Genomic DNA, 22,720 nt, shown 5'->3' with positions numbered 1-22,720 from the left:
GTGAAGAAAGCTGTGTATTGAGAATGACATTACTGTGGGCTGGGAAAGAGCCTCTGAGCTGTGTGTACATCCTGGGAACCGCAAGGCATGAAGGCAGCAGGAGCATCGCTGCTGACTTCGGTGGAAAGAGAAGTTCCTTCTGCTCTCAGCCCCAGCTTGCAACTGTCCAAGCTGATTTAATGGTGCTGGTGCTCCTCCCTGCCTGCGAGAAGACTAAACAAGTGCTCAGCCGTTACTGGGACATGGGAATCTGGGACCCACAAGATCTGGAGGTGACAAGGTTACACTGCTGACAGCTGTAGGTAATGACACACATTTATTTATTTTGTGGAGGATCTCCAGGAACGCTGCTGTGATACATGGACTAGGTCCCAGATCAAACCCTTGGGTGCAAAGCAAAAGATGGGAAATGGTAGCAACCAGAGCAGAGGGTGGCATTAGTTTGCCTGGCCAGGGTGACAAAGAAGAATTTTAGGGAGAAATTTGAAGTGGGAGAACTGGGTGGACAGGAAGGAGCTGGGCCTGGTGCCATACCCCAGGGGTACTTCAGAGAAGGTGCTGGCTGAGCAGCCTTCAGTGAAGAGAAGGATTCAGGGTTAGGAGTGAGGAGTTATGTGTGGAAGAGCTGGCATGGTTACTAGGAAGCATGTGAAAAATGAGGAGTCACTTCCAATGGGAATGGATGCTGCCAGTCCTGACTGTGTGCTGGTGACAGGGAATGGCTCCTTCAGCTGGTCAGTCCCTGGCTCTATGAATTTGGAATACCAGCCAGCCAAAGGAGCACAGCCAGATGGGGGAATGGTTCTTGCTGGAATGACATTTTGCAGAGAGGACGTGCTGCTCTGGGCATGTGCCCAGGGGTGGTGAGGGACCCCCCAGTTCTCCCTCCATGCTCACATAAGCCCTGGCCATGCTGTCTGCTCCTTGCAGCTGCTCCAGCTCTGGAGTGGAGGGGCTTTGCCCACACAGCTGTGTCCCATCACTGGTCTGTGCTGGAAAGCCACAGGGTGGGTGGGAAGCAGTGAGGGAGCTGCTTTGGTACCCTCCTGACAGAAGCTGCTGATGCCAGCCCTGGCTCAACAGAAGAGCCTGGTGCAGGTACCTGGAATGTGTGACAGGAGCCTGGGTATAAAATCCTCTGTAGAGGTACCTTGTTTCCCATGAAATGACAGACACATTCTCCTGATTGTTATAAATAAACTCTCAGCATCTCTCTGTGGTGTGTGTAGCAGAGACAGGAAAAGGATCAAGCTTTGGCTCATCGTCTGCCAGAGCTGCTTTGTCTGGTACCAGACCTTTCCCACAAGCAGTTTGCAGAGCCTTGCTCTCCTGAATTAAATGATAACTGAGGGGCAGAGAGGGAAAGAGGGCGTTTCGGCTGGCAGGAGATTGATGGCAGGTCAGTGAGGCCAACAGCAGCAGGAAGGTTTCCGTAGAAAGGGAGAGGAACCAGTGGATGCTGGAAGGGCTGATTCCACCCTCACAGTGCCCTGGAAACTCTCATGAGCACAGCTCTCAAAAGCATTTCCCTTTCCTAAATCTGGAAAAACAAATGGGAGTATAATATATTTATTTGTTTTAATCTACTTGCCCGAGCTGCGAATTGCTTTAGGTTTATGTGGTGCATGTTTGTTTGAATGGTGATGTTTTGTATCCTCAGGGGCTTATTCAGAGTGGGTTTCTCAGCTCCTCCTGTTCACTTGCAGAGCATTTTTTACATTTGCTGCCAATTTTTTCATGCTTGTGTTCTGCAGGGATGGAGGTGTGGTTTGGGGGAACCTGCTGTACAGGCCTGGGGCTGGTCCTGCAGATTTCAGACACTTTGGCTAACTAAAATTTCCTCCTGACCTTGAAAGCTCATTTCTATCACACCAGGATAATCATATTCCTTTTCTTACTGTTCCACACTTTTCTGCTGAATCTAGAAGTAATAACAGGCGAGCAGGGAAGATTATACCCCACGTGGACTCCGGATGCTTTGTCTGGGGCAGGAGAGGCGCGGGCTGTGTCCCTGGCCCCGGCACAGCCCTGCAAGTGTCTTGCCTCTGGACGGGAAAGGGAAAGAACAAACAAAAACTGAATGTAAAACTTGTAGGGCTTTGTCTGCTCACGGTGCGCTGCACAGGGTTGTGCTGCATGGGGCTGTGTGGGGCACGGTGCTGCTGGAAACCGGTGGGCAGAGTGGTGGCTCGGTGGGTGAGGGCTCTGCCCAGCCCTGGGGTGCCAAGGGAGTCTCCTCTGCCTCGGGGATTGAGCTGCGTGGGGCTCCGAGCCCCGGAGAAACGATGAACCCTGGGGGATGCTGGGCGGTGGAGGTGATACTAGGAGGCCGGCGGGTACCAGGGGGTGGGGAGCCCCGGTAGGGTGTGAGACACCAGAGGAATGTGGAGCCCCCGGAGAGGGATGCTGAGCCCCGCGGGGGTGATGCAGAGCACCGGGAGGGTATGCGGGGAGCCGTGGCAAGGGGGATGTGGGGCGCCAGGCGGTGGTCCCAGGCGATGTGGGGCAGTGGATGGGACACACTGGGACACCAGGGGGTGTGGAGTCGCGGTGGGGGAGGATGTGGCGCCCCGGGGGATGCGGACCCTGGGAGAATGCGGGACCCCGGGGGCTGCGCGATGGGCTTGGGGGGCCTGGCGGGTGCGGTGGCGGTGCGGGCCCCGCGCTCCCCTCCCCCGCCATGGGGCGGCGAGGGAGGAGGAGGAGGAGGAGGAGGAGGAGGAGGGGCTGCCCAGCACGGGCAGGGTTAAAGCGCCATGTAACCGGAGCGCGGGGCTGTCGGGGGCCGGCCGGGGCGCGGGCAGCGGCGAGCGGCGGCGCGGCCCCGCTGGACGGCGCGTCCCGCCGCGGCGCAGGTGAGCGCCGGACCAGGGGGACCGGACGGTCCGAGCCGGAGCCGTGGCACATCCTCGTGGGCGGCTTTGTTGTCCGCGGCGGTGGCGGGGGACAATGAGGCGGGAGGGGAAGGCGGCACCGGGCACACCGGAGCGCCGCGGCGGGAGCGCCCCGGCCGGTCTGGCGGTCCCGGTGCCCGGTAACCGAGGACTCGCGGCTTCGCCCCGGGGTCTCGGCCAGGGGACAGAGGGTGGTGGGCCCGACCTCCACTTGTTGCCGGCGCTCGGCTCTGGGGCGTGTTGTAGGGATCGTTGCTCCCACAGCTTCGGGCATGGTCCCCTAAGTCCCCCTGGTCCCGCCCACCCCTCCGGTCCCGTTGCAACTTTGGGAGTTTCCCGCGGAAGCGCCGCGAGCCCCGGGGGCGCGTCCCGGGACTGTCACGGCGGGGCCGGTGCGGGACCCCCCGCGACCCCGGGGCCGGGCCGGGGCCGGGCCGGGCGCTGCGGCGGGAGGGTCCCCTCGCTGGTACGGCCAGTGATGGCTGCGGGGTCGGGGGGGCCGGGGTCCCCCTGCCCGGCTCGGCCGTCCCGGGCAGCGCCGCCTCCAGGCCGGGGGCACCGTGGGGAGCTGCCGGGGGTACCGGGACACGGCGGCGCTGCTGCCCCGGGCAGAACACCTTTGTTTTCGGTTCTCGGTCGGGGATCTGACAGCGCATCTTCCCTCTCTGTTGGCAGGAAAAGAGGTTCCAGGCGGCGCCTCGGGCGCGAAGCCTCCCCGGGGCCGATCCGGAGGGACGGGGTGGCCGGAGCAGGTATCGACCGGAGGGCTGTGCTGGCATCCGCCTCCTGCCGAGCCCGCGGGAGCCTCCGGGGAGGGGAGATCGGCGGACAAGGAGGAATGAACTCTTCGGAGTGGCCCCAGCGTGGGGCACAAGTCCCGGGAAGCCGGGAGAGGGGAGCGGCAGGGGGACTCCTGGGCGAGTGGTGGTCCTGGGGCAAGAGGTAGCCCTGCACCGACCTCCCTCGGAACGGGAGGGCAAGGAGGGGGTGGCTGGAGTGTGCTGCCCTGAGCAGTACTAGTACTCTCCTGCCTCAGTTTCCAGTTTCCAAATTTTTAATCAGCTGAGGAGGGAGGGGTGAGGCCGGGTATCCCAGTCCCGCCTCTGGGGCTGCACGGACCTGGACGGGCGGCCATGGGGACAGCGAGGTGTCATTGTCATCTTTACGTCCTCTTGTTCAGGGGGAGAATGAAGCGGTGACGACTCCGGACAGAAGACTGACCACCTCTGAGCGGGCCTCACCTGTGCACCACAGCCCCCACAGCCCCCGGCTACTGCCCGCCGGCAGCCCCTGCCCCACGCCGAGGGCTCGGCCCGGCGCGATCCCACCGGGATGAACATGGTAAAGAGCCCGGAGCCGCTGGAGCAGCGCTTGGCGGGGATGGTGGCTGTCCGGGACAAGTCTCCAGCCTGGTCTGCGCTGGGAGAGGAGGGGCCGGTTTGTGTTTTGTTTCTTTTCTTTAACCCAGCTTTGCTGAGAGGCAGCGGGGAGAGCCGGGGTGGGCGCCGAGGGCTGCGGGGGGAGCGGAGCGGGGCAGGAGGAAACCGGGGGAAATGGAGGGAAGTGCCGGAGCGGGAGAGCAGAGAGGCCAGGCACAGGAAGCGGGCAGGGGGAGCCTGCCCTTCGCCCCCTGCCCTTCCCAACGAGCACATCTGCGAAATCGGCGCCTTTCTTACGGAACTGCCAACCCAGCAACTCCTTTCTTCCCAGGATTAGAGGGAAATGTTCGGTTTGGGGAGACTTAAAGGCCATTAGTGTGCACCACAGCCCAGAGCCAGCCCGGCCATTAGGGTCCTTTATTTCTTTTTGTTATTCAAACAGGGCTTGGGCGATGGCTCCATCCCAGCCATGGGTAAAGCTTCCCTCCAGCCTTTTGATATGCATGCCCCTGTCTGGAGGCAAAGTCCGAAACCTCCCCACCTCCTGGGGACATGCACCTGATAACAGGGCGGCCTCTTTTCCCAGCAAGGAAAACTGAAACCAGCCAGGGCCAGGCTGGAGGAGCAGCCCCGGGAGCAGGGGCAGGGGTCCAGTCCAGAGCATGGCCCGGCCAGGTGAGCCCTGCCCACCCTGCCCTCTCTGCCAGGTGAGCCCAGCCATCCTGCCCGCTCTGCCCGCTCTGCCCGCTCCAGGCTGGCCGGCAGCTGTGCCCAGGCAGGGACCAGAATTCTCTCTAAGCAGTTAATACTGTGGCATGGTCTTTAACCAGTTTGGCAAATCTTAAAGAAACTGGTGTTGCAAAATGAGGGCGGGCTGTGGAGTCAGCGGGTTCATTGTCTTCTCGGGTGGGATTTGGCTGCAGGGCACGTCCTGGTCACCAGGCAGTGCTGGGGCTGCCGCTGGTGCCGGGCTCTTGGGGAGCTTTCGGCACTGGAGCTGGAATTGTGCATTATTTGCCTCCTCATGGGTTCCTGTCTGGAGTTCATGATTGTGGAGCACCCGGTGTGTTTGCAGGGCGCTGGGCAATGCAAACACTGCAGGGTTGGTCTCCTGTGAGCCAGCCCATGTGAGGGCAGTGCTCTGTTTCTTATTATTAATGCCCTGAGTGCACATGTTGGAGTGTTTTTGTGAGGGGAGGCGAGGACAAAGAACCAACCCTTCCTCCCGAGCAGGAGGGGCTGAGCTCACAAGGATGTGGCTCCTGCAGGGACCCTGGGTGGTCAGCGGGCAGCAGGATGGGCTCCTGTGGCTTCAGCACTTGGTGCAAAGAACAGGAGAAGGGGTGGGAATTGCAGCCCTGCTGCATAGGTTTAGGACTTTGGGAGAGGCACTTTTAATGAGCAGTTTGTGCCATGGTCTGCTGGGATGTCCTCAAGTGATCCTGGGCAGTGCAGCTGGAGAAGGGCACGCACCAAGCAGGGAGCTGACGTGCCCGTGCTCACGGCAGGGCCTGTGGCTGTGCACTGCACCTACAGAGCTGTGACCTGTGGGTCCCTGCTCTGCCAGCCAGCTGTTCCTTCCAAAGGGATAACCCTTTTTTCCCTCTTTATAACTGGAATAAAGGCCATGTGGGAGCTCCCTAAGCACGTGGCAAAGCTGAGCTTGGGGCATCAGGTGCTCAGTCCTGGCTGTGTCCCTGCTGAGACCTGGCAACTGTGTCACTTAGCCCTTCACCTCCCCAGTGCTGGGCGACAGGACACCCTTGCCTGGTGTGCGGGACATGAGGCAGTTGTGGGGCTGAGGAAGGAAAAGCCATTCTGAAGTGCAAGTTTGAACTTCCTGGACTCAGGTTTCTGACAAAGGAATGAATGCAGAGGTCGTCTTGAGAGTCCCAGTGGAGTTCTGTGGGTGCAGATGTTTGGGAGGGCTGGGAGATATCCTTGCCTGCTTCTGTCCTCCCTGAATCTTACCTGCCTCATGCAGCTCCATCTCCTTGTACCCTTTGGTTCAGATCACCCTCATGCTGGGAGAGCAGCCTCCCTGTGGGGATTCCCAAGGGAGATTCACTTTTTGGTGAGTTTTGCTGGTTTTGGTGGCAGCATTGCTGCCAGACATTGCTGCTGCTGCTCAGCAGCATCGTGGGCTGGGGAGGGGGAGCAGACCAGGAGGAGATGGCCCTGACCTGGCTGTGCTGTGCTGTGGTGGGTTGCTGCATCCTGGAGCATCTGGGGCCGTGTGGGACCATCCCTCTGGGCCGGGGGCAGGCAGCGAGTCTGGGCAGCTCCCAGGAATTGTTTGCTGGGTCTGGGAGCAGATGTGCTGCAGCAGAGGGATTTCTGCACACACAGCTGTGGGGGGTATGCAGCTCCTGGTGCCATTCCTCTCCTCCCTTTGTCCAAGGGGGAGGCAGTATGTGCACTGAGGTGTCTACCTGTGGAGGTGGGTGCTGGACACCTGTTTTCCTTTGTGTTTGAGTGTTACAGGTTTTTAACTCTGCCTTCTGCGTCCAAACCATCCAACTCCAACTGGTCTTTGTTTGTCAGAGGTGCTGACAGATGATTTCAAAGCAGAAATCTCAATTGTTAGGGCAGTGGTTGGAGGCGATGCAGAACGGGAATGACACAGAAGGGGCGGTGGGCTGGAGCTGGGGTCTCTCTGGGGCTGAGAGGGGTGTTACTTTGGCTTGCTAACAGGGCTGTAGGTGGGCAAAGCCCTGCGAGCTTCTTAGCTCTTGAGTTATGTGCTGCTGAAATGAGTGTGCTGCTGAAATGAGTGTGCTGCTGAAGAGACAAGTTGCAGCACAGACCCATAGCCCGGCAATGAGGCAGCATAGTTCATGGCATCCGGGTGCCTCTGGGAGAGCTGGGAGCTCCCACTCCAGAAAACAGGAGCCAGGGAGGGCACCCAAGGGAAGGCAGCAAGCAAGGCAAGCCCCAGCTCTGCAGGGACACCAGGGCAGGGGCTGCCAGGATGCACAGCCCCTTCACCCTGGGGCAGGGCAGCTGAGGCCAAGAGCGGGGGGCAGGAGGAGTTTTCTCTCAGCGAGAGTTTGGTGCAGGCTCCAGGACTTTGTCCCCCGTGGCGGGCTGCCTGCCTGTCCTACTGCTGTGGGAACAGCCCACCCACCTCTGGGCGTGCTGGGCAGCTGGAATACAGAGAGACCAGGGAGGCTGGTGGCCCAGGGGTGGGCTCTCCCCAGGGGTGGGCTCTCCCCAGGGGTGGGCTCTCCCCAGGGGTGGGCTGGCCCCCGGTGTTTTCAGGGTGGGTGGGCAGTGCAACTCCCCTCCAGACAGGATCTGTCACAGTGAGCTGGGGCAGCTCTGAGCCAGCCTACAGATGTTGGGCAAAAACCTGGTGTTCCCTAAGGATAAGTGGGTTGCATCTGGGACCTCAATTAGATGGAGCTGGTTGGCCTCTAGGGTCACCACATTTCTGTGGAGGTTATGTGCAAGTGCTGTTTATTTCCCAGGACCTTTACTTGCATCTCCAGTCAAATCCCTCTAAGGGCACAACAAAAGCTGGCTCAAGGACCTCACTCTGTCTGCTTTGCCCTCCCCTGGGCTTCCTTGCACAGCTGAATTTCCTTTCCATTCCGGCTTCTACAGGCGACCATGAAAAAGGACAAGAGCCACGGGCAGGATGAGGCAGACTGCAGGGCAAAGCTGATACTCATCAACGGGGACAATGCACCTGGTGTTGTACTGGAGGCGAAAGGGAAGCGCAGCACTCCAGGTGAGGGTAACCACACTGAGCCCAGAGTGCTCCAAGGATGCACAGGGTTGGGGATGTCACAGCCTCTGTCCCAGGCTTTGCTGGGGGATGAAGTGCTGTGGCTGTGGCCAGAGTCCCCATCATGACCCCAGTGGATTTCTGTGATTGAGGAGCACATCCAGGCCATGGTATGGTGGTGGGTGCCACACTGGGATGCTGGCTCTGCCCCTGATAGTTTAACCCCCACGGAGTGAGGGAAATGGGGGGGGCCCTCCAACTTGAGGGGTGCCATTGACCTGAGGGGCTGCATCGCTGCTCCTGGGATTCTCCAGTCAGGGTTCCCAAAATCCACCTCTTGGGTTCACAAGATCCTGCTTTAAATGACCTGGTGACAAGCCTGGAAGAGCTGGCATGTGGCCTCCTTGTGCCTCTGAGCTTTCAGGATCAAGGGAGTAGATAAGAATAACCCCATGCTTGCTGCTGGTCCCTCCCAGTTTTAGGACAGGTGTGTGATCTGGGGCTGTGGTGCCACAGTGGGGAGCCCTGGGGACACCACTTGTCTCTGCCTCCAGCCATATATCTCCGAGATGAGGTTTTGGTGTCTCCAAATTGTGACTGTGGGAGCAGTGGGAGGCTGGGGCATGCAAGGACATGGCCAGTTGGGCTTGCAGAGCCTGAGGCTGCTCTGTCTTTGCAGATTCCAGGGGCCTGGGGCTGAAGAAGGAGAAGAACAGCAATGGAGACCTCTCCAAGGAGGACCTGGCCTGGCCACTCAATCTGCCAGTGCAGAGGGTAAGTGAACACCTAGGGTGTTTTTTTGGGGAGTGTGTGGACAGCATCTGATGCCAGGATCCTCATCTCATTCCCTCTGGGCTTTTCTTGTGCTCAGTGCCAGAGGAACAATCCGGTGATGAATGCAATACTCACAGCGTAATGTTTTAATTTTTAAATTCCTGCTTCTCATGATACAGCAGTAGGAGGGGGTGGTGTGGGATGCAGTGATGCCCATTACATGTTGCAGCAGCCTAATAAAATGATTTTGCTGATATTTTCTTTAAAGTCTTGACTGTATTGATAGACTGAAACATCTCATGCCTCCCACTGTTGGGGTGAGCTGCTTTTAGCTGCCATGGGGCTGGACCCCAGTTTCATCCACCCTCTTTTGTTGACTAGGTTGACAAACCTCCAGGGTCTGGAAGCATTTTTGCCTTCTGGCTTTATTGTTTTGAGTTAGAATTAAAACCCAAGGTTGGAGATCTGCCTGAGATGAGGCAGTTTCCAAAAGAAAGAGCCATAAATCCAGTGGGTGAACATTGAGCTTTCCCACTATGTTTAGTTTGGGGGCTCTTACTGCAAAATCTCATTTAATTTTGAACCTCTGTAATGCTGAGTGCAGGCAGCAAGTCTGGGCTGTACTGTACCTCTGACCACCAGGGAAGGGCTGCCCTGGGTGCTGCTGCAGGGCTGGCTGTGGGAAAGAGCACCCATGGGAGTGTGAGAGCATCCAGGGTGTGTAAGTGGGTCCATGCTCTGCTGTGGTCTGTGGCTCTCCTGGCACCCCAGTCCTCCCAGCTGTGGCTCCTGCTCTCTCTATCATTCTGGGTGCAGTGGGCTGCAGCAGTGGGGCTCCTGAGCCTTGCAGAGATACTGTGGAGCAGAAAGTTGCCCAAAAGGGCTCAGCACAAGGTGCTTCCAGCATCCATCTGTCTCCTCTCACCTTCCCCGGGGCACTGCCTGTGGTGCTCAGCCCCATGAGGCACAGAGGTGTCCGTGTCCCCATGTGAGGAGGGCACACCCATGCTGTGGCCCCTCCCTGTTCTGGTAGTAGGTGCAACTTTGGGGCAGTGCTGGGTGGGAGAGCAGCCTCAGGCAGAAGCCCACCCTGTGCCTCATGTTCCAGGCAGGGCGGACCCGGCAGGAGATGCGGATCAAGGAAGCAGCACGCAGCGTGGAGACTCTCAGGGACCTGCCAACTCCTGTGCGGGTGAGGCCCTGGCAGGGCCAGGGCTTCCCGTGGGCTCCAGGGGCTTGTACTGCTGCTGTGCCCTGGTCAAGTGTCTTGAGAGATGGTGCAGCCTCCCTGTGCCTCAGTTTCCCCTGTGAAGAGGATGTGTTTGTACTGTATTCTGCCCCTGCTATGAGCTGGGTGCATTGAGCACCCTGGGGGGGATTTGGGATAGGAAAAAGGGAGGGGGCAGTGGTGCACCATTTGCTCTGGGTCTGGCAGGTAAAAGCAGAGCAGTTCTCCTGTAGATGCCCCCATTAAGGGCTCTACTCTCTATTCATGGCTGCAGTGGTGCCCTCACTCCCTGGCTTCCCTTCTCCCATCCCAGCTGCAGGGCTGGGGGATGACATGGGGTTGTGTGTGATGTGGGGAATGGGGATGATGTGGGGCAGGTCTCTGCTCCCCCTGTCCCTCTCCCTGCTGCATTCACACTCCTCTACCTCCGCCATGCAGAGCTCCAGGCGCCGCTCTGCCGTGCCCACACCCGTGACCATCGACCTGACAGAGGAGGACTCCCAGGACTCGTCCCGGAGCAGCAGCACACTCTCTGGAAGCAGCTCCCAGGAAGGGCAGAACGGCTCTGCTGACCTGGGGGCCGAGGAGGCAGAGAGCAGAGACATGGGCATGGCGCTGGAATACCAGGTACGGAGGGGCTGAACTCTGCTCCTGCACCCAGGATGGTGTGGGGCAAGGATGAACCTCTCTGACTTGTCCCTAAACAAACTTGGAAACCTCAGTGCTGTTTCTCCTGCCCACCCTTCCCTGCCTGCCTGATGTTGCCAGGCTGTCTCCATCTATCAGGCTTGGATGCTTTGGGGACCAGCCCCGCCAAACTGCCACTGGTGCCACACGTGAGACACACATGAGTGTGCCGTGTGCCATGCCCTGCTCAGACAGGCAGTTGCATGTGCAGAAAACATTTCTGTTGGGGATGCTGGAGAGAACCGAAGCTGCTGGGGCTGCAGAGCAGGATTCGGCGCCTGCGGGCCGCAGGGCAGGGCCCCAGACTTGCAGGAATTGGGCAATTGCATCTTGCTGCATAATTAAGTATGTAATTGCAGAACAAAGCTGGGAAGGAGGGCTCTGCAGGCAGAGAGGTGACTTTTCTCTGTGTGAGGTTCCTTGCTGTGCACAACAACTCAGCGTGGCCTGCGATCGGTCACACCAAAATTCTTGGCTTTTCTTTTTCTTCTCTGTTTTCGTGCTCTCTGCAGCAGGAACAAGAGGAGGGTGGGTAGGTGTCCTCTCCCTGGGGTGCAGCCATACAACACAGGCTGAGCTGTGAGCCCTGTGAAGGGGCTGCTCTGTGCCAAGGAGGAGCCTCATCTGCTGAGGGCACCCAGGGAACAGCCTTGGTGCAAGGCTTCCCCGTGTTTGCAGAGACCCTGGGAGGGCAGGCAGGAGTGGACACGCACGGGGCTCGTGCCAGGTGGGCTGTGCAGGATGGAGCATGCACCACGCTGTGTGCCAGGCATGGGCTCTGTATGGGGCTGGCACACACAGGCCTCCCCACCAAGCTCAGCATGGATCAGGGCTGGGATACAGTGCTGCCAGGGGGGAATGGCTTGGCCCTGTGCTTGAGGGAGTGGTTGCAGTTTTTGGAGATCACTGCACAGAGGCTCTACACTCATGACACACATGGCAACACACCAGGGCTATCCCCTCTGCTCCAGGGTTCTCCTGCACAGCTGCCCAGACAAAATGGAGAGTTTGGAGTTTTGGCTGATGTGTTGTGTTGTGCTTTCAGGATGGGAAGGAATTTGGAATCGGGGAGCTTGTCTGGGGAAAGATCAAAGGTTTTTCCTGGTGGCCTGCGATCGTCGTCTCCCACAGAGCCACGGCCAAGCGCCAGGCAGTCTCGGGCATGCGGTGGGTGCAGTGGTTTGGAGACGGGAAGTTCTCCGAGGTAAGCCTGCTGCCCAGCCCGGGACACCCTTCCCAGCACGTTTCTGCCCCTCCTGAGGCTGGCTGTGGGGGTGTATGTGCTCCTGCAGCCTCCCAGGCCTCCCATTGTTTAGTTAACCAGGCCCTGGCAGGTTCTCATGGCTCTGGTGTCTGTAACTAATCTCTAGGCTGGTGACAGCATCCAGACATGGGGACATCTGCCTGACCACTTCACGGGGTTTTGTCCATGCGCCAGAGCTTCTCTTGTCACTCCCTGCCTGGGGAGGGATGTCCCCTCAGAGCCCTGTCACCCTCACAGAATCAGTATCCTGAGCTGGAAGGGACCCACAAGGATCTTCAAGTTGCACTGCTTCCCTGCACAGGACACCCCTAAAGTCCCACTATATGTGTCATCCAAACACTCCTGGAGCTCTGTCAGGCTCCTGCCATGACCACTTCCCTGGGCAGTGTGTTCTAGTACCCAGCCATGAACCTTTTCCTGATATCCAGCGAGGATATCCCACCCCTGCCATGCTGCAGGCAGGAGGGGGGAAGTGCCGTGCTGGTGTCACGCCAGCAGTGCCGGCAGAGGGTGCAGCCCACCCGTCCTTGTCACTGCTGCTCCTGGCAAAGCTGCCACCACGCTTCCTCCTGTGGGGACTGCACAGTGCTGGGGGGACATGGCCCAGCAGGGCATTCCCATCTCACAGGTGACATCTTGGTGCTCTCTCCCAGGTTTCTGCAGACAAACTGGTGGGACTGATGGCCTTCAGGCAGCATTTCAATTCCTCCACGTTCAACAAGCTGGTGTCCTACCGCCGTGCCATTTACCACGCTCTGGAGGTAGCCACCAGGGGTGGGCGGATGGGTGAGGAGGTGCCAGCTGAACCAGCTGGGCTGTGGGTGGCTGGTGGGATGGGATGCAGTAATACCCTCCTTTCACTGCTGAAATTATTTCCAAGTGCAGCTGTGGGGCCAGACTCTGCTTATCCTGAGGGTTTAGGGGTAGCTGCTGCGCCAGGGTCTCACTGCTCCAGAACCCCAGGCCAGGCTCCCTGTGAGGGCTTGGGTGTGGCAGCATCATGGCAGCAGGGCAGTGCCAGGCTGACCAGAGGTGTCCTGGGTCAGTGCCAGATGCCCTTTGAAGTCAGGGCTAGTGCTGAGCACCTGTGAATCCAGTCCCCATCCAAGGGATGCACCACATGTCAGCCTATGGGGCTGCAGACCCACAGGCACCTCTTCTGCCTTTTCTTCCTGCCACTTGCCATGGAGCAGAATATGGGCAAGAGCTTTGGCTGGCCTGTCCCTGCTTCTGGCTCCGAGAGGGGGCTGGTGGAGGACAGATGGGCTCATTGCAGGAATGGAGGCACCCTTGGCTGTGGCCAAGGGCACACCCAGAACAGGAATTAATCAGCTGCCATCATCCTGGGGCCACCGAACCCCTGTGTGTGTGTGTGTGTGTGTGTGTGTGTGTGTGTGTGTGTGTGTGTGTGTGCTGGGTGGGCAGGGGGCCTGGGGCTGTGACCCTGGCAGGCTGTGGCTGCGCCGTGACAGAGACCACCCTGTCACCCTGTCACCCTGTCTGTCCCCTGCTGCCCATCCTCATCAGGTGGCCCGGAGCCGGTCGGGGAAGACGTTTACAACTGGCCCCAGGGAGTCACTGGAGGAGCAGCTGAAGCCCATGATCGACTGGGCAATCACTGGCTTCAAACCACTGGGGCTCAAGGGACTGCGGCCACCCAAAGGCTCAGGTGAGATGGTGGCATCAGCTGGCTGAGGGCTGGTGGAGGGCTGGCATGGGCTGGGGCCACTTGGGGCTGGCCCCAGCTGAGCCTGCTCACCCTGTGCAGTCTAGTCCCAAGGTGATCCTGGGGCTTCTCACTGGGCCCTCAGTAGCATTGCAAAAAGTTGGAGCAGCCTCCAAGCCCCATGGAAATTGGACATGGCAGAGCCTTGTGCCATTTGTGAGGACCCAGGTGGCCAGGAAGGGTCCTGCTGTGGCTGGGGTGAGACCTGGCAGGCCTTGGCAGGAGGTGCCCTGGGCCAGTCCTGAGGTTGGAGGCTTGTCCTTAAGGAGGTTCCTTTTCCTTGCAGAGAATGGGGTGCTGAGGAATGGGACAGAGGAGGTGGTGTCCCTTGAACAGTGTCCCCCCACCAAGAGGCTGAAGACCTATCCCTACAACAGCAGCAAGGAGCAGCGTGTGGAAGAGGACCAGACCCGAGGTAACCAACAGAGAGAGCTGGGGAGTGGCTTGGCCTGGGCTGTGCACCCCAAGAGCACTGGGAAACCATTCTGGCCAAGGGCTTGGCTCTTCCCAGGAGCCTGGTTTGTGAAGGCAAAAGCTTTTGTGGTGTGGTGGTGCTGGTTAGTGCCTTACAAGACACCAGCAAGCCCAACTGCAAGATATGGGCTGGGCCCCACTAGTGGCTCAGCTTGGAGCATGACCATGTGCTGCCATGCTGAGCTCTAATATCTCCATCAGTGAAAGGATGTGGGCTTTGCACCAAAATCTCTCAGCAAAGCTGGAGCAGTTCTAATGTGAGAAACAAGGCACCTGTAAGCAGACTGCATTTAAAGTTTGTAACATAAGGAATGATAATGTCTTTTTTTTTTTCTCTTTTCAAATTTATAAAGAGCAAATGGTTTCTGAAGTTACGAGCAACAGCGGGAAGCTTGAAGGTAAACACTGGCCCTGGCTCTCCTTGGAAGAGGTGTGAGGTGCTGGGGGTGCCAGCAAGGGTCGTGGCTCCCTTTTCAAATACACCATGTAGGAGGGGGACGGGGTGCAGAGTGGAACAGGGTGCTGAGTGGGGCACAGAGTGCTTGGGGGGACGAGGTGCTGAGCAGATCCTCCATGGGAGCCACAACCACATCTGGATGTGGTTCCAAGGGCAGGCCCCATTTGGGTGTAGTTCTGAGTGCAGGCTTTATCCAGACATGGCTCCAAGGCGAGGCTCCTGCCTCTGCAGCCTGTGGTGGGTGTAAGGGGGCCCTGCCCTGGGTGCTCCCTGCCCTGGGTGAGTGCAGCTCTCTCTGTCCCACAGAGAGCTGTTTGTCCTGCGGGAGGAGGAACCCGGCCACCTTCCACCCACTGTTCAAGGGGGGTCTGTGCCAGACATGCAGGGTAAGTGATGTTGTGCTGGGGCTGAGCGGGAGCCTGGGGCCAGAGGATGGGGCTGGGACCCAGCCAGTGCTGCTGGGACAGGGCTGGCTGTGCCAGGTGCTGGCCATGCTGTGTGTCCCACGGGGCTGTCCCTCGGCATGTCCTCACCACCTTGAAACACTGAGGATGTGCATCTCCAAAATCTTGGCATGTACTGAGAATGGAGCAAATCTGTGTTTTCCACTGTCTGAGCATGGTTCCTGATCCTCTGTCCTTCTCTGCCTCCTGGATGTCCTTTTGCTAGGATAGATTCCTGGAGTATTTCTACATGTATGACGAAGATGGGTACCAGTCCTACTGCACTGTCTGCTGCGCAGGCAAGGAGCTGCTGCTCTGCAGCAATTCCAGCTGCTGCAGGTGAGCCTCCTGTCTCTGATCCTGGGGCTGAGGGCCTGGCATCCTTCCCAGGGAGCTGCAGGAGCAGGGTCCTCCATGAACCTGGGCAGGGGCTGTGCTTCTCCCCAGCTGGCTGCCATGCAGCATATCCCAATACAGCCTACCTACCCTTACTGAGCCAGGTATCACCTGAATAAGCCCTGTGGAGATTGGCAGGAGACTTACCTATGCCTTGGTCACCAGCTTGTGTTAGCAGCTCTAATAACCAGGGTACTGCCTGGAAAAATATCCTGTACAATGGTGGGGGCTCCAGTCTATGGCAAGGGAGACTCCAGGAGAAGTTGGGGTGACCCAAAGGGGTTGTTGAGGTGACAAGCACAAGCTGTTGTGGTTTGGCAGGTGCTTCTGTGTGGAGTGTCTGGACGTGCTGGTGGGGAGAGGGACGTCGAGCAGAGTAAAAGAGCAGGAGCCCTGGAACTGCTACATGTGCCAGCCCCAGCAGAACCACGGCGTGCTGCAGCGCCGGCAGGACTGGAACACTCGCCTGCAGGACTTCTTCACCAGTGACAAGGGACAGGAATATGTAAGGGCTGGGGCTAGGGAGCCTGATGTGCTGGGATGTGGGGAAGAGGGTTAGTGAGGGCAGGGCAAACGATCTGGACTTCCTCTTCCCTCTGCTTTGGTCTTGTTCACCCACCCCTTTCCAAGGGTGCCCAGCTCTTGGTCCCACAGATGCTCTCCTGAAGGTGGAGGTGCTGCATTCAGAGCCTAATGGGACAATGCAGCACTGTCAGGGCTGGGGCTTCATGGCTGTTTCCATTGCAGGCTGCACCCAAAATCTACCCAACAGTTCCTCCAGCCAAGAGGAGGCCAATTCGAGTGCTCTCGTTGTTCGATGGGGTGACAACAGGTGAGGCAGTAGGGAAGCACTGCTGGGCAGCTCTCAGCACTGGGCATTGGGGATGAATCATTCCATGGGCTCAAACCTGTCTCTAAAAGCATGGTGGGGAAGAGGGGGTGAAAGCAGGAAGATCACCATCAGAAGAGGGATGAGGGCAGGGTCTCCCTTTCCTGCTGCACAAGGCTGTGGAGGAGGGGAGGGATGGAGGGGAGGGTATGTGTTGGCACCTCACAGAGGTGTTCCTGCTGTGCCAAGTGTGATCTGGGGTGGCTGGTTCCCTTGAGAAGCCAGAGCTGTGGGGACACCAGTAACCAGTACTCTGAAGTGCCTGAGGGGCAACTGGTTTGGCTCAGTTCACTCAGCTCTGGCATTCTGCTTTCTGGGAGCAAACCTGCCTGGAGGAATGGGTCAAATTAAAGTTTACTCACCCTGAAGTGTTGTTTGACTACACCCACCTAGGACACCCAGGAGCAGCTACATCGAGCGGCGCTGACGAAGGAGACTTGGAGGCTAAAGAGAGCAGTGCCACCTCAGACCTCTGCCCGCTGGCAGGGTACACAGTGCTGAAGGACTTGGGCATCCAAGTGGAGAAATACATTGCCTCAGAGATCTGTGAGAACCCCATCGCCACGGGCAAAGTGCGGCCTGAGGGCAACATCACCTACGTGCGTGATGTCAGGAACATAACCAAGAGAAATGTGAGCTCTGCTTCTGTGGGACATGGCACCACGGGGGCATGGGTCTCACCCCACCAGCTCTGGGACAAGCTTGTGCCCTGCCCCATCGGGGAGGAGAGACCTGTTTCTGTGGCACTCCCTAACGGTCTGGGTTGTCTGTTCTCTGCAGATTGAGGAGTGGGGTCCTTTTGACCTGGTGATCGGTGGAAGCCCCTGCGACGACGTGTCCCTTGTCAATCCAACCAGGAAGGCCCTGTTTGGTAAGGCTGCTTTGCCTCTGCTGGGCTGCATACCTTGGGATGTTCCTGGGCTGAGGAGCCTCCTTACAACCTGGGGAAGTGGTTCAGCCCCAGGCTGTGTTGCTGATGGGCTGTCTCCATACTCATCTTGGTGGGGAGGGCAGCCAGGCCCCCCAGCCCCACACCCCGTGCCCCAGCTGGTCCCAACCTGCTGCTCGGCTTTCTCCTCGCAGAAGGAACCGGGAGGCTGTTCTTCGAGTTCTACCACCTGCTCAACTACGCTCGTCCCAAGGCAGGCGAGGAGCGGCCCTTCTTCTGGATGTTTGAGAATGTGGTGGCCATGAGGATCAACGACAAGAGGGACATTTCCCGGTTTCTGGAGGTAGGGATTGCTGACAGCTGTGGGAAAGGCGTTGGAGCAGGTGACATTTGCTGGGCTGTGCAGGGTGTGCTGGGTGTGAGGGTCTGGCTATGGTTTCCTGTGGCCCTGATGCTGGAAAACCCCCTGCCTGGTGCACATGCCAAGGAATCAAGTTTACTCTTGGCTCTGGATCCTCCCCTCTGGCTTTCATCAGGTCAAACCCAAGCACAAGTCCTCTGGGGGAGGGGTTTTGCCAGCCTTGCAGAAAGCATCTGTTCCCAGCAATGCCTGTTATTTCTAGGGAGAGGGGGGGTCAGGGCTGGGAAGGAGTTTTAACTCTGTGGTAGCCAGGATGGGTTGTGGGACCACTGGTGTAAAATCACCATTGAAGGCTGGTCCTGGTCCATAGGAACCAGCATTGAGCACCCTGTGATGGTTGATAGCTGCTGGCCATGGCCACGGCCTGGGAGCTCATGTGGCCACCCAGGCCATTCTCTGGTGTGAAACAGGGTTTGTGGGAGCTACATCATTTTGAGGATATCCTGACAACTTTTAAGTCCCTGCAGTGCAGTGGGAAGGGCTGTCCATGCAGGAGAGAATCAAGTCAACATTTCCTCTAACTTCAATTTCCCCTCTTTTTGGCTTGCAGTGTAACCCAGTTATGATTAATGCGATCAAGATTTCAGCTGCCCACCGAGCTCGTTACTTCTGGGGCAACCTCCCCGGGATGGACAGGTCAGTCAGCCTGCTGTCCTTGGATCTCTCACTGTAGTTTTGGTTTGTTTTTTAGTGCCCATATATGTGGGTTTTTTTGTCTCCCTGGCTCTAAGCCCAGCTCCTGGTAGCAAGAAGCCACAGCTCCCACATGGGGCAGCTTCCCTGCAGTGATGTGCACACGATAATTAATGCTTTTACTAATAAGCAGTGATGAGTCTGCAGGGGAGAAGCGTAGCAGCATCCCCTGCCCTGGCCCTGAAGGTTTTGGAGGGAGGAGTGATAGGGTTGCTCAGGGTGCTGTGGTGGGTCTGGCTGGGGGTGCACATGTGGATTGCCTTTATGGTAGGGCCCAGGCTGATGTGGGGGTTCTGTATGGCAGCCCTGTGCCCCCTCAGTGCAGTGGTTGTGGGTTTATGGAGGGGAACTGAGTGGCTGCTGTGGCTGTGGTGGGTGGTGTGGGGGAGCTCACACCACAGCCAGCAGTTGCTCTGGCAAAGCATGAGTGCACCCTGCTCAACTGCTGGTTGCATCCCTAGCATCCTGAATTCATGACAAAACACAACAGAAATACTGGGAGTAGATAAATCCAATTACAAGCAGTCCATTACACCACATATGTGTGACAAAACTTGAAGGTTTTGCACCGCTTCTAGCCAGTAAACACAAGAAAAGGGATAAAATACTTGTTTGCTTATTTTTAAATTGCCAGTATTTGTTGGAGTTAACACTGTGCTGAAGGCATTTGAAAGTAAAATAACAATTCCAAGCCTTTGTCATGTGAAATGGCTGTTGGACTTTCATCTGTCTGATTGTAAGGGAAGTGCCCAGCCCATGACTCAGAGCGACTCAGTCCCATCTCCACGGAGTAGCCCTGGGGCAATGCTTGCAGAGGTGTTGCTGAGCAGAGGCAGGTGGGATGTGGATGCCCAGGCACAGGAGCCTTGCCAGGAAATCCTACAAAGGTGCAGGGCACTGGGGATGGTGGGAAGCCACAGCCTGGCCCCATCCAGAACTGCTCAGGTCGCGTGGGGCTGGAGAGCTGAATCCCCACCCATAGGAGACTCCTGATGTCTTTGGGTGGCGTGGGAGTGGTGCTGCCCAGGGAAAGGAATTCCTGCTCCTGCTCTGCCTCACCTGCCCTCTCCTGCCTCTGCTCCACAGGATCTTTGGCTTCCCCCTCCCCTACACGGATGTCTCCAACATCAGCCGCGGGACTCGCCAGAAGCTGCTGGGGGGATCGTGGAGTGTCCCTGTCATCCGGCACCTCTTCTCCCCACTCAAGGATTACTTTGCCTGTGAATAGCAAACGGAGCGTCCCTCGTCTCTCTGGTAAAGACGCACAGCACCGCCGCTGTGGCGGGAGAGGGACGGGCACGGCCACCGGAGCGCCAGGGCCCCGTCCCTCCCCGGCCACGCGCGGCGGGATGGCAGCCTGGCCCCGCCGGGAGAGCCGAGGAATGTCTGTAACCAAAGAACCTGGCAGGGCAACTTCTTTAAAGGGACTAACAGTGATACGTAGGAAATGATGGACAAGCTTTAATTACCCAGCACACGAAGCTCTATGCATCACTGATGAGATGGGAGTCTCATCCTCCAGAGCATTAACTATTCCTGTTTAGCCTGGAGCTGGGAAGTCACCACTTGCTGAGCAGCCAGTGTGCGGGCAGCTGCTGGGGAGCTGCAGGCAAACCTGAACTACAGTGAATTGGTGCTTTTCCTAAACAAACAAAACCTCTTGAAGTAACTGCCAAAAACCCCCAAACCGTAGCAGCAGGTGTAAGGGATCCTGCTCAGGTTACACACTGAACACAGGATCATGCAGAAACCAAATCTTTTTTGTTTTTATTCTTTTTGATAAAGTTTAATTTTCTTGTTTTAATGTCTATTGCTGCTTTAAGGCATTACATAAGAATGTGGAGATTCCTAGACCTGAATGTAGCTGAAACTGAACTGTGAGGTGATAGAATTACTTTTCTAGCTAGAACTAAAGAAATATTGTTTTATATGTTTGGTTGTAGTTTACAAATATTCACTACTTCCTTTTTAAAGCATCTAAAACCTCTCCTTACATTTTAAAATCCTGCTGAATGGTTTGAAAGCTTACACAGTAACTGGAGCAGGGAGGCTCCAGGGTCTGTAAAGGAAAATATTCTTGGAGCATCTATTTCCCCAGTGAATGTGGTATGTCAGCAGGAAGGACAGTGTAATGGTCAATGGCACCCTCAAATCTCAGCACCCCAAATGTCATGTAGGATGTCATGAACCCAAGCAGTGGTGACAGGGCATTCCTTCCAGGGAAAATTCCACCCAGCCTTTGTGGAGTGCAGGGACCAGGAGTGCAGCACTGCTCTTGCCTGTGCCCATCTCATGCTGTGCACAGGGAATGGGACAGTGAGGCAGGAAAGCACTGCCACTGCTGGGGGGTCTTGGGGCTGTACCTCTCCTTCCCTGTGCTCCCATCTCCCTGTGCATCCCTGTGCACAGAGATGGGATTGTGTGCCTGGCCCCAGCCTGGCAGCACCCTGGGGGCTCCTGGGGCTGTACCCCAAAACTGGCAGCTCCTGTGGCCGCCACTGTGCTCACTTTTGATTGCCTTCTTCTACTCCCCAGCTTTGCCAGAGTGATTATCATGCTTTCCATGAAGTTCTGGGCACGCTGAGCCTGTGGCCAGCAGGAAGGTGCAGGTGCCAAAACCTTCCGCCAGGTTTTCTGTAGCCACCAAGCTACTGTTCCAGCAGGCATCTCTGGGGATTCTGAATTCCAATGCACATTTCAATGCACTGAAACGATTCCCCCCTTGGTCCCTCTGTCCTCCCCTACCTCTGCTGTCACCTGGCTCTGGAAGAGCCCTTGAGTGCCATCTCAAAATTATTCAGGTTCAAACCATGAGCCAACCCTCCACCCAATCAATGCCAGGCTGCCTTGCTCTCTTGCAAGGTGCTGCACAGCATCACTGGGAAGAACTTTTCTCCCAGCTTCTTCTACCTCGCTGGCACCCCTGTCCTTGTGGTGGAGGACAGCAGCCTCCCATTTTCCACCCTTGCGTGCAGTTTTCCATTCCAGTTTTCCATTCCAGCTCTGAGAACCATCTTCTCTTGGTCTCCAGTCCAAGGCTGTGCTTGGGAATGGACAGCAAGGGAACCCTAGGTAGTTTAAAATATTTTTTCCCCTGTTTTAAGCTGGAGGTTACTCTTTAGAGAGAACTCTATGGGGGGTTCATTCTTGGTGACTTGTTCAAGCCACATGCCTTAATTAAGAAAACTCTGAGGAAAGCCAAGCAGGCTGGTCCAAGTCACTGCTGGCACATCCAATGCTTGACAAGTGCTTGGGGACAAGTAGCACCCTCTTGCCACCAGTCCCTGGACTGGGAAGATGGCAGGGTGGGTTCTGTGCATGCTGGAGGTGTTTGGGAAGCCTTGGCATTGCCAGCACTGCACCAGCTGTTTTTGGACTCCTCGCCAATCTGTGATCCTTATGTCCAGCTGGACCCCAGCCACAACACTAATTCCTCATCCCAGGTCCTTGCAGTCCCAGTTTGGAGCCCAGTGTGGGGCCTGAGGGCAAGCAACCATCCAGTGCAGGGGCTCAGGGTGACAGCCCTCCTCTGCTCTGGTGGGCTTGATTTTTCCACACTGGGCCAACACGTGCCCTCCACTCCATGGCATCCCTGATCTTATGTACTCCAGATCTCACATCCTTTCCTATCTGATCAAAAGGAAAACAAATAGATGAGGGAAAAAAAGGACTTGGGGAAAGTAAACAAAGATAAAAGAGGAATGAGAATTGTCTTGGCATTAAGCTCTCTTGATGAGAATTGTAGTAGACAAGTCTTCCTTGAAATGTTTTTCCCTGTAAGAGCTGCCTTTTATTTTGAATTTATGAAATGTTAAGGGAGGGGCATCTCAGAAATTCCTTTTTAAGACTTTTTTGAAAGGTTTCTAACTCTCCCTGGTGCTATTTTTTTAGATTAAGGATTTCTAATGTTGAACATGTTGCGGGTTTTTATACAATCTTTTAAAAATGAGAGAAATGTATCATTTTTAACACATTTCACAGTTTTTGTATCCTGGAGTGTGGAAACTCGCAACTCTGCCTTGTCCACATGATTTCACTGGTTTCCATGTGGGAAAAAAAATGTCGACAGTTTACCATTTATGATGTCTGATTAAAAAATGAGTATTTCTGTACGGCTGGACAGTCTTATTGGGTGAATAAACGGGGTTCACAGTGGGAGGAGGGGCACAGCCAAGGACCCGAGCTGCCCTTTTCCTGCCCCTGAGGTGACACCAAGGTGGCTGGTGCTGGTGTGCCAGGAGAGCTGGAGCCGTGCCGGGGATTGGGGTCTGGTTGTGCCGGGGTTCGGGGCCAGGCTCTGCCAGGGGTTGGGGTCCGGTTGCGCTGAGGGTTCAGGGTAGGGTTGTGCTGGGGGTTTGGGGCTGGGCTGTGCCATG

General features: G+C 56.9%; 1 protein-coding gene across 3 annotated transcripts; it reads left to right on the top strand.

The window, feature by feature from the left end:
• Window positions 1-168: 168 nt before the first annotated feature.
• On the top strand, window positions 169-22,456 carry DNMT3B (DNA methyltransferase 3 beta). 3 transcript variants are annotated; one of them, XM_085558144.1, is made up of 21 exons: window positions 169-302; window positions 3,570-3,646; window positions 4,075-4,331; window positions 7,880-8,006; window positions 8,683-8,777; window positions 9,886-9,969; window positions 10,444-10,632; window positions 11,738-11,896; window positions 12,610-12,717; window positions 13,484-13,625; window positions 13,969-14,097; window positions 14,510-14,554; window positions 14,920-14,999; window positions 15,283-15,395; window positions 15,774-15,957; window positions 16,200-16,284; window positions 16,735-16,973; window positions 17,122-17,212; window positions 17,425-17,573; window positions 18,202-18,287; window positions 19,431-22,456. In XM_085558144.1, the coding sequence occupies exons 3-21, from the start codon at window positions 4,227-4,229 to the stop codon at window positions 19,570-19,572; spliced, it is 2,352 nt and encodes a 783-aa protein (XP_085414270.1). In that variant the 5' UTR covers window positions 169-302; window positions 3,570-3,646; window positions 4,075-4,226; the 3' UTR covers window positions 19,573-22,456. The 3 variants fall into 3 exon arrangements, with proteins under 3 accessions (XP_085414270.1, XP_085414269.1, XP_085414271.1); XM_085558143.1 differs by lacking the exon at window positions 169-302 and adding an exon at window positions 2,778-2,855; XM_085558145.1 differs by lacking the exons at window positions 169-302; window positions 9,886-9,969 and adding an exon at window positions 2,778-2,855.
• The last annotated feature ends 264 nt before the right edge of the window (window positions 22,457-22,720 follow it).

This window comes from Lonchura striata, chromosome 20 (assembly GCF_050655825.1).
Source record: "Lonchura striata isolate lonStrDom1 chromosome 20, ASM5065582v1, whole genome shotgun sequence".
In the NCBI taxonomy this organism is placed as follows: domain Eukaryota; kingdom Metazoa; phylum Chordata; class Aves; order Passeriformes; family Estrildidae; genus Lonchura; species Lonchura striata.
Note: the sequence above shows the minus strand (reverse complement) of the source record. Positions and strands in the feature narration are given on the sequence as shown.

Bases quoted from the DNA above. Each gene is read 5' to 3' on its own strand.
- DNMT3B (XM_085558144.1), top strand. From the start codon at position 4,227: ATGAACATGGTAAAGAGCCCGGAGCCGCTGGAGCAGCGCTTGGCGGGG. The intron at 11,897-12,609 runs GTAAGCCTGCTG...GCTCTCTCCCAG, and splicing joins GAGACGGGAAGTTCTCCGAG to GTTTCTGCAGACAAACTGGT. The intron at 14,098-14,509 runs GTAACCAACAGA...AAATTTATAAAG, and splicing joins GGAAGAGGACCAGACCCGAG to AGCAAATGGTTTCTGAAGTT.